At 44.9% G+C, this 18,742-nt stretch overlaps 3 protein-coding genes across 3 annotated transcripts in view; 2 read left to right on the plus strand and 1 right to left on the minus strand.

Annotated features, from left to right (window-relative positions):
- The window catches only part of LOC144697740 (uncharacterized), a 35,188-nt gene extending 18,261 nt beyond the window's left edge, over positions 1–16,927 (minus strand). The window contains exons 1-3 of the mRNA XM_078569747.1: positions 16,901–16,927; positions 15,911–16,245; positions 15,611–15,844 (exon numbers count right to left, since the gene is read on the minus strand). Coding sequence (XP_078425873.1) covers positions 15,611–15,844; positions 15,911–16,245; positions 16,901–16,927 — 596 coding nt within the window. The remainder of the gene's footprint in view (positions 1–15,610; positions 15,845–15,910; positions 16,246–16,900) is intronic.
- Positions 1–18,742, plus strand: part of LOC144698213 (uncharacterized) — a 352,133-nt gene that overhangs the window by 5,168 nt on the left and 328,223 nt on the right. The gene's annotated exons all lie outside the window — the stretch shown is intronic.
- On the plus strand, positions 2,802–10,017 carry LOC144698368 (uncharacterized). Its single transcript, XM_078570323.1, has 3 exons — positions 2,802–2,817; positions 3,848–4,593; positions 9,157–10,017. The coding sequence occupies exons 1-3, from the start codon at positions 2,802–2,804 to the stop codon at positions 9,856–9,858; spliced, it is 1,464 nt and encodes a 487-aa protein (XP_078426449.1). The 3' UTR covers positions 9,859–10,017.

Genomic DNA, 18,742 nt, shown 5'->3' on the forward strand with positions numbered 1-18,742 from the left:
ACCCTTCATGATTTTAAACACATCAATCAAATCTCCTCTTCGCTTTCTCTGTTCCAAGAAGAACAACCCCAGGTTCTCTCATTGATCCGTGGTCCTGTGATCCACCAACCCTGGAATCATTGGAGTCAATCTCCTCTGTGCCCTCCCCAAAGCCTTCATGTCCTCCCTAAAATGTGATGCTCAGAATTGGACACAACCCTCCAGCCAGGGCAGAAATAATGTTTTTTATAGTGAGCCTCCTTGACCTTTGTACTCCCAGGGCAGAATTTTGCCGTCGGCGAGCAGGAGGCGGGGCCCACTCGCCAATGTGTAAAATGACACACGGTGATGTCAGGCGGAACCCCTGATGTCATCGCGCCCCATTTAAATTTTCAGGAAGGCGGGGGCGCAGCAAAATCAGCTGCGGGCCCACCGACCTGTCAATGGCCAATTAAGGCCATTGACATGTTCAATTAAACAATTAAAGGACTTGCCCGTCCAACCTTAAGGTTAGCGGGCAGGCCAGGAGCCCCGGCGGGGAATAGAGAAAACATGAAACCTCATCCAGTGGCGGGATGAGGTTTCATGTAGGGTTCTAAAAAGTTTAATCAAGTTATAGTGTAAATTATGAACATGTGCCATCTCAAGATGCACTGCAGCAACTCACCAAGGCTCCCTCAACAGCTCCTTTCAAACATGCAACCTCTACCAGGAAGACAGAGTTAACATTTCGAGTCCATATGACTCTTTGTCGGAACTAAAGAGAAATGGAAATGCAGTGAAATATAGGGCGAAATTTTACGGCAGCGGGGATTTACGTTTCTGCCAAAGCCAATGAGGTTAAGAATGTCTCACCACATTTTACGGCCTCGTCCCCGCCGAAACGGGGCCGTAAAACTCTGCCCATAAGCTGTTTAAGGGGGTTGGGACAGGTGGAACTGGATAGAGGGCCAGTGATAGGTGGAGGCAAAGGAGAGATTGCCAAAGATGTCATAAACAAAAGGTCAAAGGAGTGTTGACGGTGGTGACATTAGCTAAAGGATGTGCTAATGGTGACATTAAGGGTAGAAAGCAGAATGAGCAAGTGACAGATGGCCCTAGTGGGGGTGGGGTGGGGGGAAAGGGATCGAAATAGGCTAAAAGGTGGAGATAAAACAATGAATGGAAATAAATTTTAAAAATAATAATAGAAATAGGTGGAAAAAGAAAAATATATATATGAAAAAAATAATAATTATTAGAAAAAAGGGGATCAAAAAGGGTGTGAGGATGGAGGAGAGAGTTCATGATCTGAAGTTGTTGAACGCAGTGTTAAGTCCGGAAGGCTGTAAAGTGCCTAATCGGAAGATGAGGTGCTGTTCCTCCGGTTTGCGTTGAGCTTCACTGGAAGGATGATCCATTTCCGCCAGCTCCAGCATGATGCCACCACCAAACACATCCTCCCTTCACCCCTGTCAGCATTCCGTAGGGACCATTCCCTCCGGGACACCCTGGTTCACTCCTCCATCACCCCTTACACCTCAACCCCCTCCCACGGCACCTTCCCATGCAACCGCAGAAGGTGCAACACCTGCCCTTTTACTTCCTCCCTCCTCAACATCCAAGGGCCCAAACACTCCTTTCAAGTGAAGCAGCATTTCACTTGCACTTCCCTCAATTTGGTCTACTCGATTCACTGCTCCCAATGCGGTCTCCTCTACATTGGAGAGACCAAACGCAGACTGGGTGACCGCTTTGGATTTTGAACATGGAAGAAAAAAGTACCATTCACAGTGGAGAGAAACCGTACACATGCTCTGTGTGTGGACGAGGTTGCATGACCCAGACCTTCCTGTCGCTTACCATTTCAAACACACCACCCTGCTCTCATGCCCACATGTCCATCCTTGGCCTGCTGCAATGTTCCAGTGAAGCTCAACGCAAACTGGAGGAACAGCACCTCATCTTCTGATTAGGCACTTTACAACCTTCCCGACTTAACATTGAGTTCAACAACTTCAGATCATGAACTCTCTCCTCCATCCCCACCCCCTTTTTGATCTCCTTTTTTCTGATAATTATTATTTTTTTATATATATATTTTTCTTTTCCCACCTATTTCTATTATTATTTTTAAAATGTATTTCCATCCATTGTTTTATCTACACCTTTTAGCCTATTTCGATCACTTCCCCCCCACCCCACTAGGGCCATCTGTCACTTGATCGTCCTGCTTTCTACCCTTAATGTCCCCATTAGCGCATCCTTTAGATAATATTACCACCGTCAACACCCCTTTGTCCTTTTGTTTATGACATCTTTGGCAATCTCTCCTTTGCCTCCACCTATCACTGGCCCTCTATCCAGCTCCACCTGTCCCACCCCACTTAAACAGCTTATGGGCAGAGTTTTACGGCCCCGTTTCGGCGGGGACGAGGCCATTAAATGCGGCAAGACATTCTTAACCTCATTGGCTTTGGCAGAAACGTAAAACCCCGCTGCCGTAAAATTCACCCTATATTTCACCACATTTCTATTTCTCTTTAGTTCTGACGAAGAGTCATACAGACTCGAAATGTTAACTCTGTCTTCCTCTCCAAGGAACAGTGATAAATGTCCAAATCACAACAACAATCTTTATTTATATAGTGCCTTTCATGTATTAGACCTTTCCAAGGTGTTTCACAGGTGTGTTTATAAACCAGGAACCTTTGTAGGTCAGCGAGCACAGGGGGATGGCTGAACATGCCTTGGTGTGAGTAAGCACATGGACAGCAGAGTTTTGGATGACCTCAAGATTACAGGGATGTTGAATGTGGGTGGCTTGCTGGAAGCATGTTAGGATGGTTAAGTCTAAAGGTAACAAACGAATGGATGACGGTTCCAGCAGCAGTTGAACTGAGAGTCGGGTAGAGTCGGGTGATGTTGCTGACGTGGAAACATACGGTCATGGTGATAATGTGGCTATCTGGTTGGAAACTCAGTCTGGGGTGAAATATTTCACCATGGTTGTGAACAGTCTGATTCAGTCTCAGGCAGTTGCCAAGGAGAGGGATGGAGTCAGTGGCTCGGGAGTGGAGTTTGTGGCGGGGACTGAAGACAATGGTTTTGGTCTTCCCGATATTTAAATGAAGAAAATTTCTGTTCATCCAGTACTGGATGTCAGAGAAGTCAGGATGGTGTGTGACTTGGAGAGGTATTTGGAGGTGATGGTGTTCACATTCACTTACTATCCTTGTCCTGCTAAGTGGTGGAGGCTGAGGGCTTTGGAGGTTCTGTGAGATCTCTGGTTGAGTTGTAATCCTTCTTTTTCAACCCTTGCCCCTCCCACCTGACCCTTCTCTCTCTTGTTATCTTCTCCAATCTAGGCCAGTGTCTTGTATAGGCCCAGAATGGGTGGCAGATTCCCTTCCCTGAAGGACATGAGTGAACCAGTTGGGTTTTTACGACAATCCAGCAGTTTTCATGGTCACTTTTTCCTAGTGCCGGCCCCACAAATTACCAGATTCATTCAGCTCAATTTCACAGCCTACCTTTGTGTTTTTGTGGGTCCTCTCTCACTCCATTTTTTCTGTTTTAAATCAATTTCACAGGATATTAGAAGGGGAGGAATTGCAGTTGGGAAACAGAAACAAAACATCACATCAGGATCTGAAGAAGTTGCCCCATTTATTGTAACCTGAATATCATTGGATTTTGAACATGGAAGGAAAAAGCATCGTTCACAGTGGAGAGAAATCGTACACGTGTTCTGTGTGTGGACGAGGCTTCAGCAGATCATCTGGCCTGCCCAAACGTAAATGCAGTCACACTGGGGAGAAACTATGGAAATGTGGGGACTGTGGGAAGGGATTTAATTACCCATCAGAGCTGGAAAATCATCAGTGAGTTCACACTGGGGAGAGGCCGTTCACCTGCTCTGAGTGTGGGAAGGGATTCACTTGTTCATCCACCCTGCTGAAACACCGACAAGTTCACACTGACGAGAGACCTTTCAAATGTCCAGACTGCGGGAAGTGCTATAAAAGTCCCCGGGAACTGAATGGCCATCAACGTGTTCACTCTGACGAAAGACTGTTCAGGTGCTCTCACTGTGGGGCTGGGCACAAGACATTATCTGACCTCACTGTGCATCTTCGAGTTCACACTGGGGAGAGGCCATTCACCTGCTCAAAGTGTGGGAAGGGATTTGCTCACTCATCTCACCTGCTGACACACCAGCGAGTTCACACTGACGAGAGACCTTTTAAATGCCCAGACTGTGGGAAGTGCTATAAAAGTTCCAGGGAACTGATGTTTCATCAGGGTGTTCACACTGACAAGAGACCATTCAGGTGCTCTCACTGTGGAACTGGGTTCACATGTTCATCTGATCTGATTGTACACCAGCGAGTTCACACTGGAGAGAGGCCGTTCACCTGCTCCGACTGTGGGAAGGGATTCACTCGGTCATCCCACCTGCTGACACACCAGCGAGTTCACACTGGAGAGAGGCCATTCACCTGTCCTGATTGTGGGAAGGCGTTCACTCAGTCATCTAACTTGCTGACACACCAGCGAATTCACACTGGAGAGAAGCTGTTCACCTGTTCTGAGTGTGGGAAGGGATTCACAACCTCATCCAACCTGCTGAAACACCAGCGAGTTCACGAGTAACTACAGTGATTGAATTTTTCTTAATCACATCTAGGACTGGGCCATATTCATTTGGATCTTTTTCTGTTGATGTTAATAAACTGCAACCCAATTATAGGGGCTAATATTCTGGATAAAAGTCTAATAAATCAGCTTTGTGCTCAACACACAACTGTCAGGTCTTTTTAATATCTCTAACACAGGTTAATTCATTTTGAAGGGCTCTCCCTCTCCCATCTCCTCCATTCTCACCTCCAACAACAAGTGTGAGGAGCTCATGGAGGTCCTTTGTCACTAAGATTGAGGCAATCCGATCAGCTGCCTCTGCTGCTTCCCTCCCTTCCACTAGCTCATCGGGCCAAACTGCCCCTTGTCCAAGCCCTGAACTCACTTCTTTCTCCTATTTCTCTCCTGTCTTCTATCTCCCCTAGAGCTCATCTTGCTCGTGAGACCCACCTTCTGCTCCCTTGACTCTATTCTCAATAAACTGCTGACCATCCATCTTCCCAATGTTATCTGATATTGTTAACGGGGGTTCTCTCTCTCTTTTGGCACTGTCCCTTTTACCTTTAAATTCACCGTCATCACCCATCCTGAAAAAAAACCACTTGACCCCACCATCCTGGTAAACTGCCACACCCCACTCTGACCTCCCTTTCCTCTCCAGAGTCCTTGAAGTTGGTGTCCCCCAAGGATCTATCCTTGGCCCTTGTATTTCTCATCTACACGTTGCCACTAGGTAACATTGTCCAAAAGCACCGTGTTAGGGTTCACATGTACACTGACAACACCCAGCTCTACCTCACCACCATCCCTTTCCGTTCCTCCACTGTTACTAAATTATCAAACTGCTTATCCGATATCCAGTACAGGATGAGCAGAAATTTCCTCCAGTTAAAAATTGGGAAGACCAAAGCCATTGTCTTCAGTCAACATTCCAAAATCTGTCCCCTAACTAGTGAGTCCATCCCTCTCCCTGGGAACTGTCTGAGGCTGAACCACACTGTTCACAATCTTGGTGTCATATTTGACCCCAACATGAGTTTCCAACTACACATCCACACCATTATTAATACCCCATATTTCAATCTCCATAACGTCGCCTGTCTCCACCCCACCCCAACTCATCTCCTGCTGAAACACTCATCCATGCCTGTGTCACTTTTAGACTTCACGATTCCAATACATTCCTGACCAGCTTCTCACATTCACCCCACCTCAACACGGAAACATGAGATCATCCGAAACTCTGCTGCATTCTCATGCCAAGTCCCATTCACACATCATCCCTGTGTTCCCTGACCTACATTGGCTCCTGGTCAAATAATGTCTCGATTTTAAACTTTGCATCCTTGTTCAGAAATTCATTCATGCCCTTATTCCTCCTTATCTCCAGTCGCACAACCCTCTGAGGTATCTGCACTCTTCTCATCCGGTCTATTTAGCATCCCTGATTTTATTTACTCCAACATTGGTGGCCATGCCTGGGTGTGAAGCTCTGAAATTCCCTCCCTAAACCTTTCACTCTCCTGGTTAAAGTTGCTTAAAATCTGCCTGTCAAATCAAGGTTTTGGCCGTCTACCCTAATATCGTCCAATGTAACTTGGTGTCAGTTTTTTCTTTCTGAAACTCTTCTGACCTTAGGATATTTTATTACATTTTATAAATACACATTGTTACTGTTTCACAACATCCAGTTTTTTGGTGGTGTTAGTTAAAGCATGAATGTTGGCCTCACTGCACCAGTAGATCTCCCCTGTGAACAGTATGTGCAGTTGTTGAGGTCTCCTGAGCTGAAAGTGGAGCTGATTGAGCTGTTGGCCCTGCAGTGTACCTTGAAGAACCATAATCCACTCCCAAGATAAGTGCACTGTAGACTGAACATTAATCCGCCCCTGTGCCCCACAAACTGGATCATTACTTTATCCCAGGAGGTAAGATTCATAGTGTTGGGAATTCCAGTACACCAGAGAAACATCTCTTAACTCTTATATTCTGAATTCTGATTTGTAGGTAGCTATCCATTAATTCTGTTCTCTAGATGTGGACTCAACACATCTCGTAGACTGTGCACACGGCACAGACAGTGCACCAGTGGATGGAGGGAATCGAGACTAAGTCCTGTACCAGATATATTGGTGAAGTGAATTTCTCTGTCCCATGGGCATTGGTGTATCGGCAGCAGCTATTTCACCCCTTTCCACCTTGAAGCAGATAATGCTGCCAATTTATTAATGAGATTTTTTGATAGGACACAAAAAATGAGGCAAAAATAAAAACATAAAACTGCGGATGCTGGATAATCCAAAACAAAAACAGAAATACCTGGAAAAACTCAGCAGGTCGGACAGCATCGGCGGAGAAGAACAAAGTTGACGTTTCGAGTCCTCATGAACCTTCAACAGAACTAAGTAGAAATAGGAAATTTCACCCCTTTCCTATTTCTACTTAGTTCTGTTGAAAGGTCATGAGGACTCGAAACGTCAAATTTTTTCTTCTCCGCCGATGCTACCAGACCTGCTGAGTTTTTCCAGGTATTTTTGTTTTTGTTTTGTGACAAAAAATGAGGCCTCGTAACTTTCCCTCTAAATGACAGGCCTGCATTGGATTTAGAAAACACTGTGAGAAAACATTTAGCGGTTTAACCGGTGGTTGGAGTTAGTAACAGAAAAGTGGTGGTCATTGTACTTCGCATCAACGTGGAGAGACTGGGCATTAATACATTTTTCTCATCGCCAGTTCGTGGTTTAATGGCGGTCTGTTCACCCAGATTCCCCGCAGGCCAGAAAGTCCCCTATCAATGACGACAGGGTCAAATGCGCCGGTGCAGTACCAGATGTGCTTTGAGCATGCGCGGTGACAATGGCGGAGACGGGCCGGTGCATAGCTGGTTCCGGGAGGCGGTAAAGATATTGTGCGGCTCGGGGTGGAATGGGGGTGGTGGGGAAGCGGGGATGGTGCTGTTAACGTTCATTAACACCAGGTGTAGGCTTAAAGCTTCGGAGAAGAGGAGGCTGTTTGCCCTGCATTGACAGACCAGGTTCACAGCCGCCCTTACGGTGGGGAAACGGCCGCCATGTTGGTAGATGCAATGCGTGGAAGACGCGCATGTGCGGCCATCTTGGTGAGGGAACCGGAAGTGGGCGGGGCTTCATGGTTCCCAGTGACCAGGAGACAAGTATCTTTTGGACACTGACAGAACTGCCCTCCCAGCCAATAATTGTAATAATTAAACATATTTTGATGTTGATATTCTTGAAACCATCTTACACTGCTCAAACCTTCTTTGAACCTTCATAATGGGTAATGAGTAAAACTCAGAGAGTTGTCGCGATCTGCCTGATAAGGTCGTGGGATCTGATTCCATAACTAATTCTAAAAGGGAGGTGGACAGTTACCTGATGAGGAGGTTACACAGTTTCGGACATAAAACAGGGATGTGGGACTGAGCAAGTCTGCTCTTTCTAAGAGCCAGTACAGGAATGATGGGCCAAATGACCTCCTCTTGTGCGATGCACCTCGAAGATTCTCTGAAAATGAATGCAACCAAAAGAAAATCTTAGGTTGTTGCTGATCATTCCACTAAATCAAAGAGTTCTCTATTCAGCAAGAACAACTTAAAAACATCACAAATAGGAGCAGGTGTAGGACATCGAGCCTGTTCCACCATTCAATAAGATCATGGCTGATCCACATCAGCTCCATTTTTCCTCCTTGTCCCCATTTCCCTTCGTTCCTTCCATCTCCAAAAATCTGCTGAATTCAGTCTTGATTATACTTAATGACTGAGCACTCACAGCCCTCTAGGTTAGAGAATTCCAATTCACAATCTGTTCATTGAAGATACTTTTCATCTCATTCACATAGCGCCATTAACATCCAGAGGTGTTTTACAGCAGCATAGCCAGACAATGATTCATACAATAGTTGTTTGTGATCCACTGCACTTGTCTGAAGTTACTTCACAAGGTATCAGCTTTATTCTGGGAGCTGAGAAGGCTGAGCTCACTTTCCTCATACACCTGAATTCCAGAGATGACAAAACTGGAGTACAGCTACAGAGCTCAGCGCTTTCTCATCAGCAACGATTCAGCCTCTGCAGGAAATGCAGAAAAGAGGCAGCAGTGCTCATCGGCAACCCAAGAACGTACTATTTAAGTTCAAAGTCTTTGTCCAGAGTGTGTGGAACTTGCTGCCACAGGGAGAAGTTGAGGCAAAACAGCGTGAATGCAGTTAAGAAGAAGCTGCACACAAGAGGGAAAGGAATAGAATGATATGCTGATAGAGAGAAGTGAGAGGCTCATGTGGAGCATAAACACTGGCATGGACCAGTTGAACAGAATGACCTGTTTCTGCATTGAATATTCTGTGTAATTCTATTTAAATTCCTTTTACAGTGTGACTAGAAAAGCACCGAGACAGACACTGAGAGTGTTCCAGTGCGCTGACTGTGGAAAGAGCTTTAACCAGTCACACAAGCTGATAAAACATCACACCATTCACAGTGGGGAGAAACTGTACATGTGTTCTGTGTGTGGACAAGGCTTCAACTGATTGTCCAAGCTGGAGACACACAAAGACGACAGCACCATGGAGAAACCATGGAAATGCGGGGACTGTGGGAAGGGATTCAATACTCCATCCCAGCTGGAATCTCATCGATGCAGTCACACTGGGGAGAGGCCATTCACCTGCTCTGTGTGTGGGAAAGGATTCGCTCAGTCAGCACATCTTTCAAAACATCAACTTGTTCACACTGATCAGAGACCTTTTAACTGTTCTGACTGTGAGAAGAACTTCAAAAGCAAAATGGATCTGCTGAGACACCAGCGAGTTCACACTGGGAAGAGGCCATTCACCTGCACTGAGTGTGGGAAGGGATTCACTCAGTCAGCCAACCTGCTGGCACACCAGCAATTTCACACTGGGGAGAGGCCATTCCCCTGCTCTGTGTGTGGGGAGAGATTTAATAATGTATCCAACCTACAGAGACACCAGCGAGTTCACACTGGGGAGAGGCCATTCACCTGCTCCAAGTGTGGGAAGGGATTCCTTCACTTATGCAACCTCACTGAACATCAACTTGTTCACAGTGATCAGAGACCTTTTAAATGTTCTGACTGTGAGAAGAGCTATAAAAGCAAAAGTGACTTGTTGAAACACCAATGCACTCACACTGGGGAGAGACCGTTCACCTGCTCTATGTGTGGGAAGGGATTCACTTCGTCATCCCACCAGCTGAGACACCAACGAATTCACCAGTGACTGCAGGGTTTGGATTCTGCTGTTATTGCCGCTGTCCATCACATCCAGGACTGAACCACGATCATTCTGATAGTTGGTGTTTGTTTCTGCTGATGTTAATAACCCCTATAACTGGCTGGAGTTCAATATTTTGATATCTGTCAAATGAATTCATGTTGTTTCAGACACACACTTTGTTGAGTCTTTAATTTCTCCAGGATAAGAGGAGGTTACTTGATATCCTGTTACTGACTGCTCTATTTTGGGTCTTTTCTCCTTTCCAACTTTAGATTACTTCAGTTCTCAAACCTTCAGTTACTCTCATGGACAAGCCACAGCTCCCCATACCTTTCAGAGTGGCTCCCCTAGCTTTGGGATGCAGGGAAGGTGTCAGTAACACTCCTGGGATCACTGAACACAAAACCCAGTCTGTTAATCATTTTCAGCTACTGGACTTAGTGTATGTCCCACAGCATCGCTCTCGCCTTTGATGTGTGAATACAGCATCACATCTGTAAACCTGGTTTAAATTTAAATCCACTGAGCAAATGTATTGAACAGGAGTCTGGAGAGACTTTCTGAAGTCGATGAGACTTTCTGAAGGTTTATTTTAATTCATTCACGGGATGTGGGCTTCGCTGGCTGGGCTGGCTTTATTGCCCATACCTAGTTGCCCTTGAGAAGGCGCTGGTGAGCTGCCATCTTGAACCACTGCAATCCATGTGGTGTAGGTACACCTACAGTGCTGTTAGGAAGGGAGTTCCAGGATTTTGACCCAGTGACAGTAAAGGAATGGCGCTCGATGGGGCTGAGATTGCCGTTGTTATTTCCGGTGCCTAGGTCGATGCTGGGTGGTCTGTCTGGTTTCATTCCTTTTTTCCAGTGACTTTGTAGTGGTTTGATACCACTGAGTGGCATTTCAGAAGGCATTTAAGAGTAAACCACATTGTTGTGCGTCTGGAGTCACATGTAGGCCAGACCAGGTAAGGATGACAAATTTCCTTCCCTAAAGGACGTTAGTGAGCCTGATGGGTTTTTTACAACAATCGACAATGGTTTCATGGTCAACGTTAAACCTTTAATTCCAGAGTTTTATTGAATTCAAATTCCACCATTTGCCATGACAGATCCAGAGCATCTCTGGATTACTAGTCCAGCGACAATACCACTACACCTTCACCTCTCCCTAGGTGCCAAGAATCCAAACACACAGTTAAACCCAATTAAATTGCGATTTATATTGTGGCAAATTTTACATATCTGGAGAAATCAACATTGTTGCTGCGCACAAGTCAGCCATTTCCCAACACTCGTAGTAAGGGGATGGTGATATCACAGAAAGGGAAGATCGGTGGGGCTCGAACTCAGTACCTGACTCATACCAGGATGAGTCTGATTTCCCTCCATTCTGGTTAATGTTGTCCTTATTCATTGTCAGCTTTACAGACTCTGATTGGAAATGATTGGGAATGTTGGTATAATTGTGTTCAATGTGAGGTCTGGGCTCATCTCGGGTGTTGTGTTCATCTTGCAGTGGCAGAGACTCTGTGTCTGAAATAGAGAATCAATGCCAGTGAGATAGGAAATGAGACAGAGAATGAGAGACAGACAGAGAATGAGAGACAGACAGAGAGTGAGAGACAGACAGAGAGTGAGAGTCAGAGAGTAAGAAAGAGACAGAGTGAGAATCAGAGAGTGAGAAAGAGACAGAGTGAGAATCAGGCCGAGGGTGAGAGACAGACAGGGAGTGGGAGACAGACAGAGGGTGAGAGACAGACAGAGGGTGAGAGACAGACAGAGGGTGAGAGACAGAGTGAGAAAGAGACAGTGAGAATCAGGTTGAGGGTGAGAGACAGACAGGGAGTGGGAGACAGACAGGGTGAGAGACAGACAGAGGGTGAGAGACAGACAGAGAGTGAGAGACAGAGTGAGAAAGAGACAGTGCAAATCAGGCTGAGGGTGAGAGACAAACAGGGAGTGGCAGACAGACAGAGGGTGAGAAACAGACAGAGGGTGAGACACAGATGTAGAGTGAGAGAAAGAGAGTGAGAGACAGATGGAGAGTGAGAGACAGACAGAAAGTGACAGACAAACGGAGAGTGAGAGTCAGATGGAGGGTGAGAGACAGACAGGGAAGGACAGACAGAGACTGAAAGACAGAAAAGTATCAGAAACATACAGAGGGTGGGAGACAGAGACTGAGAGACAGACAGAGGCCGAGAGACAGATAGTGAGAGAGAGTCGGAACATAAGAGACAATCAGAACATGAGAGACAGACAGGGGATGAGAGAGAGGGGGAGAGACAGATGGAGCGAGAAAGACAGTCACAGAAAGGGAGTGAGAGACAGTGAGACAGAAAGATTGAATGACAACATGACAGAATGAGAGAGGGAGAAAGACAAATAGAGAGATAAATATAGTCAGAGAGAATGAGAGACACAAAAAGAGACAAGAAATTGTTTCAAAGCAAAAGACAGAAGGACCAAGAGAGAGGATACAGAGACAGAAAGAAATCCAGGGAGAAATATAGGACAGAGCGAAAGAGGGAAACAGAAAGAGAGATTAACTCTACATCTTCTGTCTGCCATAAATAGGAAAGATTCAGGAGGTTTGTGAATTCTGAATTATTCACCCCATTATCACTTTGAGAAATATGAGCTGATCAGAGAGAGACAGCATGGATTTGTAAAAGGTTAATTCATGTCTAAATAACTGTGTTGTATTTTTGAGGAGGTCACTAATGTGGTAGTTAAGGGAATGTCAATGATGTTACTTATACTGACTTCCAGAAGGCATTTGATAAAGTTCCATACAAGAGATTCTAACAAAATGAAAGTGCCTGGAATTAGAGACAATCTATCACTTAGATAGAGAATTGGTTAGGAAATACTGGACAACAACCTCCTCTTCATAGACACATGACCCTGTGTGGTGCCGGTTAGTCCAGAGAGATCCCTGGGTGGACACAGTGTGTGTTGTCATTTTAATAATAATCTCACCTTCAAGAAACAAACCACTCCCAGGAGTGAAATATGTAATCGGCACCTAAATCCTGAAAGAAAAGAAGCTGGAATTCCACCTGAGGACTTTCAGAGTTTTGAAGGAGTTTATGGCTGAAATTGGTGCCATATCTGCTGGGTAGACTTCTGAAAAATGCAGATCTCCCTTTGTTGCATCTGCTCTTTAATATATAAGTTTTAGTTAATATTGGCTGCAATTTGCCTGTTAATTCATGTTTAATTTATGTTGATTTTGCTTTGATTATTAAAGTAAAAGGTATCAAAGGTGAAATCTTGTTCAATGGTTTTCTTGTTGGTGTTGTTCAGTAAATTTGGTTCTTTTGGTTTGTTGATCTCCACAGGGATCATAACATGGTGGATACATTGGATTTGATATCCCAGGATTCCTTAGCTTTTTTAGAACAGTTCCCAAGGAATGGAAGGTAGAAAACATAACCTCACTATTCAGAAAGGAGGAAGAGAGAAAATGGGGAACTATAGACCAATTAGTCTAACATCAGATTCTAGCATTTTGCCAACTGCTATTATTAGATGTGGTAACAGGGCACTTCGAAAATCATTAACTGATTAAACAGAGTCAATACAGATTTATGAAAGGGAAATCATGTTTGACACATTTGTTTAGAGCTTTTTGTGGGTGTAACGGGTGAGGTGGATAACAAGGGAATTAGCACATGTCGTGCATTTGGATTTTCAAAAAACATTTGATAAGGTGCCACACAAGAGGTCATTACACAAAATCAGGTGTCAGGTGATTGGGGTAATATTCTAGCATGGACTGAGAGTTAATTAATGGATAGAAAACAGAGAATAGGAATAAACAGGACATTTTCAGATTGACAGGCTGTAACTTGTGGGTACCACAAGGATCAGTAGTTAAGCCTCAGCTATTTACAATCGATATCAATGATTTAGATGAGGAGACTGAGTGTAATGTATCCAGATTGCTGTTGAAGAAAGTTAATTGGAAAAGTAAATGGTGACAAGGACGAAAAGGGTCTGCAGAGGGATAGATAGATTGGGAGAGTGGGTAAGGACATGGCAGATGGAATACAACGTGGTGAAGTGTGAAGTTATCAATATTGATAGGGAAATTATAAAAGAGGGAAATTATAAAATCAGGATATTTTTTTGAATGGTGCAAGACTGGGAAATATTTGCATTCAAAGGGACCTGGCTGTTCTTGTACATGAATCACAGGTAGTTAATGTGCAGGTAAAGCAAGCAAATGGTAAATGGTCTGTTAGCTTTTATTACAAAGGGATTGGAGTATAAGAGTAAATATGTCTTACTACAATTACACAGAGCATTGGTGAGGCCTCACCTGGAGCACTGTGTGCGGGTTTAGTCTCCTTACCTAAGGAAGGACATATTTGACCTAGAGGGAGTGAAACAAATGTTCACCAGACTGGCTCCTGGGATGAGGAGATTGTCCCATGAGGAGAGATCGAGCAGACTAGGCCTAAATTTAATGGAGTTTAGAAGAATGAAAGGTGATCTAATTGAAATTTAAAGTTCTTAAGGGGCCTGACAGGGTAGATGCTGAGAAAATGTTTCCCCTGGCTGGGGAATCTAGAAGGGAGTGGGGGGTTGGGGGGTGGTCTCAGAATAAGGGGTTGACCATTTAAAATTGAGAAGAGGAGGAATTTCCTCACTCAGAGGGTTGCGAATCTTTGCAATTTTCCACCTCAGGGTGGGTTCTCAGTTATATTTAGGACACAGGTCGATAGAGATTTGAGTATTTTTGAAGGGAAATAAGGGATACGGAGAGAGCAGACCTGGGATAGAAGATCAGCGATGATCGTATTGAATAGCAGAGCAGGCTCGAAGGGCCGAATGGCCTATTCCTGTTCCTATTTCTTATGTTCAATAAACCTCAGTCTGGTTCCCCTCAAGCTGCTGAGTGAGTGAATTAAATCTTTCTTCACAAATCACCCGGATACCAGACTACAAGTCAGGCCATGAACATTGTTTATTGTTTACAAATCACAGCGAAATGTGGGCACACAGACTCTTTATAGACGTGTCTAAATGTAATCAGAGTTATCCAGCAGTTCAGCACTAATGGGGAGAGCTATTTCACAAAACAAGGAACAAAGACTCCACAGGATATTCAGTGATTCACTGTAAATCAGCACGAATGGATGCTGAGTATTAATTACAGCAGGGAGCAGAGTCTGAGGTTATCAACTGGTGAGTTTACTTTCAGAGTAATTCCTTCAATATCTTAACGGTTAACAGTTTTGAACAGCCCACCTCTCAAATAGCTCGAGCCTACTTGTGATTCCAAACATTCAGAGTTTACCGAGCCTCATCCTCGAGTTACAGGACAGACTTTCTCCAGTCAATATAGAGCTGCAGGATTGCACTGTGATCTGTTTAATATTCATCTTTAGTTCGATACAGTTTCTGTGTGGATTTAAATTTAAAAACAAGGTTTGCAGACAATGATGATCTATTCACTCATAATTGAGAGATGGTACGAGTACACGCTAAGTCTGAACTGGGCAACTGACATTAGAGATCAACCCCAACTGTCAGAATGAACATGATTCAGTCCAGAACAAAATAAAAACAGAATTACCTGGAAAAACTCAGCAAGTCTGGCAGCATCGGCGGAGAAGAAATCAGTCAACGTTTCGAGCCCTCATGGCCCTTCGGCAGCTTTTAGCTTTTTGTTTTTATCTTTATGATTCAGTCCAGGATGTGATTAACAGCAGCAGTAACAGCAGAATCCAACCCCTGCAATCATTTGTGAACTCGCTGGTGTGTCACCAGGTGGGAAAAGCGAGTGAATCCCTTCCCACATTCAGAGCAGGTGTATGGTCTCTCCCCAGTGTGAATTCGCTGGTGTGTCAGCAGGTTGGATGACTGAGTGAATCTTTTTCCACACTTGGAGCAGGTGAATGGCCTCTCCCCAGTGTGGGTGCGCTGGTGTGCAGTGAGGTGAGATGATTGCCTGAACCCAGTCCCACAGTGAGAGCATCTGAATGGTCTCTCATCAGTGTGAACACGTTGATGGTATTGCAGATCCATAGAACTTTTGAAGCACTTCCCACAGTCTGGACATTTAAAAGGTCTCTCGTCAGTGTGAACTCGTTGGTGTGTCAGAAGGTGGGGTGATGTACTGAACCTCTTCCCACACTGTGAGCAGCTGAACGGTGCATATGCAGTGTGAATGCGCTGGTGCTCCCTCAGTCCATGTGGGTTTTTAAAGCTCTTTTCACAGTCGGGGCATTGAAATTCTCTCTTGTTGGTGTGAACTTGCTGGTGTTTCAGCAGGTGGGATGAGCGAGTGAATCTATTTCCACACACGGCACAGATGAATGGCCTCTCTCCAGCGTGAAGTCGCTGGTGTGTCTGAAGACCGATTAACTGAGTGAATCCCTTCCCACACACGGAGCAGATGAATGGCCTCTCCCCGGTGTGACTGCGTCGATGAGTTTCCAGATCAGACGGAGATCTGAATCCCTTCCCACAGTCCCCACATTTCCATGGTTTCTCCCTGGTGTGAACAGTGCTTTTTGCTTCCATGTTCAAAGGCTGTCAATCTTCAGGTTCTGATGAATCGAGAGACTCTGGCAGATTTTGATGTGATTTTGATTTGACTTTCCCAACTGCAAATCCTTCTAACAGCCTGTAAAATGAATTTAAAACAGAAATGAAGAACTGTGAAAGAGAACCCACAAAAACACAAAGACAGGTTGTGAAATTGAGCTGAATGAATCCGATAATTTGTGGGGTCGGCACTAGGAAAAAGTGACCATGAAAACTGCTGGATTGTCATAAAAACGCAATTGGTTCATTAATGTCCTTCAGGGAAGGGAACCTGCCTCCCAATCTGGGCTGACACAAGACTCTGGCCTCGATGGGAAAAGAGTGAGAGGTGGAGGAGGGGAAAAGGAGATGGACTTCATAGATCTGCAATTCAACCAGAATTTTTGGTAGAATCTCCCATAGCCCCCACCCACATAGAAAGACAAGAGCAGCTGGTGCATGGGGGAAGCCATCAGCTCCAAGACACACAGCAGCGAGTTCACACTGGGGAGAGGCCGGACACCTGCTCCATGTCTGAGAAGGGATTTAATCCATCATCCAACTGGCTGACACACCAGCGAGTTCAGCAGAGACTCCAGCGGTTGGTTCTGCTGTTAATCACATCCAGGACTGAACCATGTTCATTCTGATAGTTTGGGTTTGTTTCTGCTGATGTTAATAACCTTTGTAACTGGACTGAAGTTTTAATATTCTGGAAATCGGCTTGTTTTACTTTGTAACCCTTATTCTTCAAATGAAGTATCTTTCCTCGGCTCATAACAAACAGTGATTTGCTTGTAATTTTTTTTTCAATTTAGTTACTGTCTTCAGTGCTGACCATGTGGTCTGCTCTCCATTGGGAAGATCAAACATGATTGGGTGATCACTTTGTGGAATAACCTCCATTCAGTCTGTGAGCTTGACCCTGGGCTTCCAGTCACTTGTCATTTTAATTCTCTGCCCCACTCCCATTCTGACCTCTCTGTCCTTGGCCTCCTGAACTGTTCCAATGAAGCTCAATGGGAGCTCGAAGAACAGCAGTTCATCTTCTGATTTGAAACTTTACAACTTTCCAGACTCAGCATCGAGTTCAACAGTTTCGGCACCAACAAAGAGTTGTCAGGATTGGGAACTCACACCTGAAAAAGTGCTGGAACCTGACTCTATAAGAAATTTTAAAAGGGAATTGGCGGTTATTTGAGAATGAGGAACTCTTAGGTCTACGAACACAACATGTGTGTGGGACTAAACGTGACTGCTCATTCAAAGAGACAGTGCAAACACAAAGGATCGAATGGCCTCTTCCTGTGCTGTAAGTTTCTATGATTCTAGGAGTTGACTATTTAGCTCCTCAAGCCTGTTCCAACGTGAAATGAGATCATGGCTGATCTGTGATCTAACTCTATACAGCTGCCTTCGCTTCATATCCATTAATACCTTTGGTTAACAAAGATCGTTCAATGTCAGATTTAACATTAACATTGATCTCGCATCAACTACTGTTTGTGGAACAGAGTTCCTAACTTCTACCTCCCTTTGTGTGTAGATGTGTTTGCTAACTTCACTCCTGAAAGGTCTGGCTCTCATGTTTACACTGTGCCCCCAGAGTCCAGGACTATGACTCTTCTTTGAAGCTGACTGAATCTGGGGAAGTGAGGACGATCATGGTCTAAAAATTGCAGCCATGTCTTTCAGAGTGAAATGAGGAAACAATTATTGACACAAAAGCTGGGACAAGATTGGAATTCCCTCCCACAAATGACAATTCCCTCACCAATATCACTACCCATTCATCCCACCTTCCCCTCCTAAGATGGCAACAGGCAGTTGCCTGCATAAGCCAGGCCTCTTACCAGGGTTTCCAGTCCCGCACACACCATGTGTTTTTTTTTTAATTCTATGATAGGATGTGGGCATTGCCCACATAACATGGCACTCATAACTGAGTGGCTTGCTGGGCCGATTCAGAGTGAACCACATCACTGTGGGTCTGGCGTCACATGTAGGCCAGACTTGGTGGGGACGGCAGATTTCCTTCCCTAAAGGGACACTGGTGAACCAGACGGAATTTACCACAATCGATGATAACTTTATAGATTTATTAACTAAATTTAAATTCCAGCAGCTATGCTGGGTCTTGAACCCACATCCCAAGGTCTCTGGACTTCTAGCCCAGTGACATTACCACTGGGCCACCGTATTCCCGCCGTCTGAGCTCGCGTGCAGTTTCCAGGCTCCCCCCGGTTCACAATCTCCAGGCGCCGACTTCATTTCTCACCCTTTGTGATCTCAACTCGACCGCTCCTTCTTCCAGCTCCGGCTCTAGTACTGCGCATGCTTCAGTCCG

Source organism: Cetorhinus maximus, chromosome 23 (genome assembly GCF_964194155.1).
Source record: "Cetorhinus maximus chromosome 23, sCetMax3.hap1.1, whole genome shotgun sequence".
NCBI classification, from domain to species: Eukaryota; Metazoa; Chordata; class Chondrichthyes; order Lamniformes; family Cetorhinidae; genus Cetorhinus; species Cetorhinus maximus.

Bases quoted from the DNA above. Each gene is read 5' to 3' on its own strand.
- LOC144698368 (XM_078570323.1), top strand. The intron at 4,594-9,156 runs CACCAGCGAGTT...TGATTGTCCAAG, and splicing joins CCTCATCCAACCTGCTGAAA to CTGGAGACACACAAAGACGA.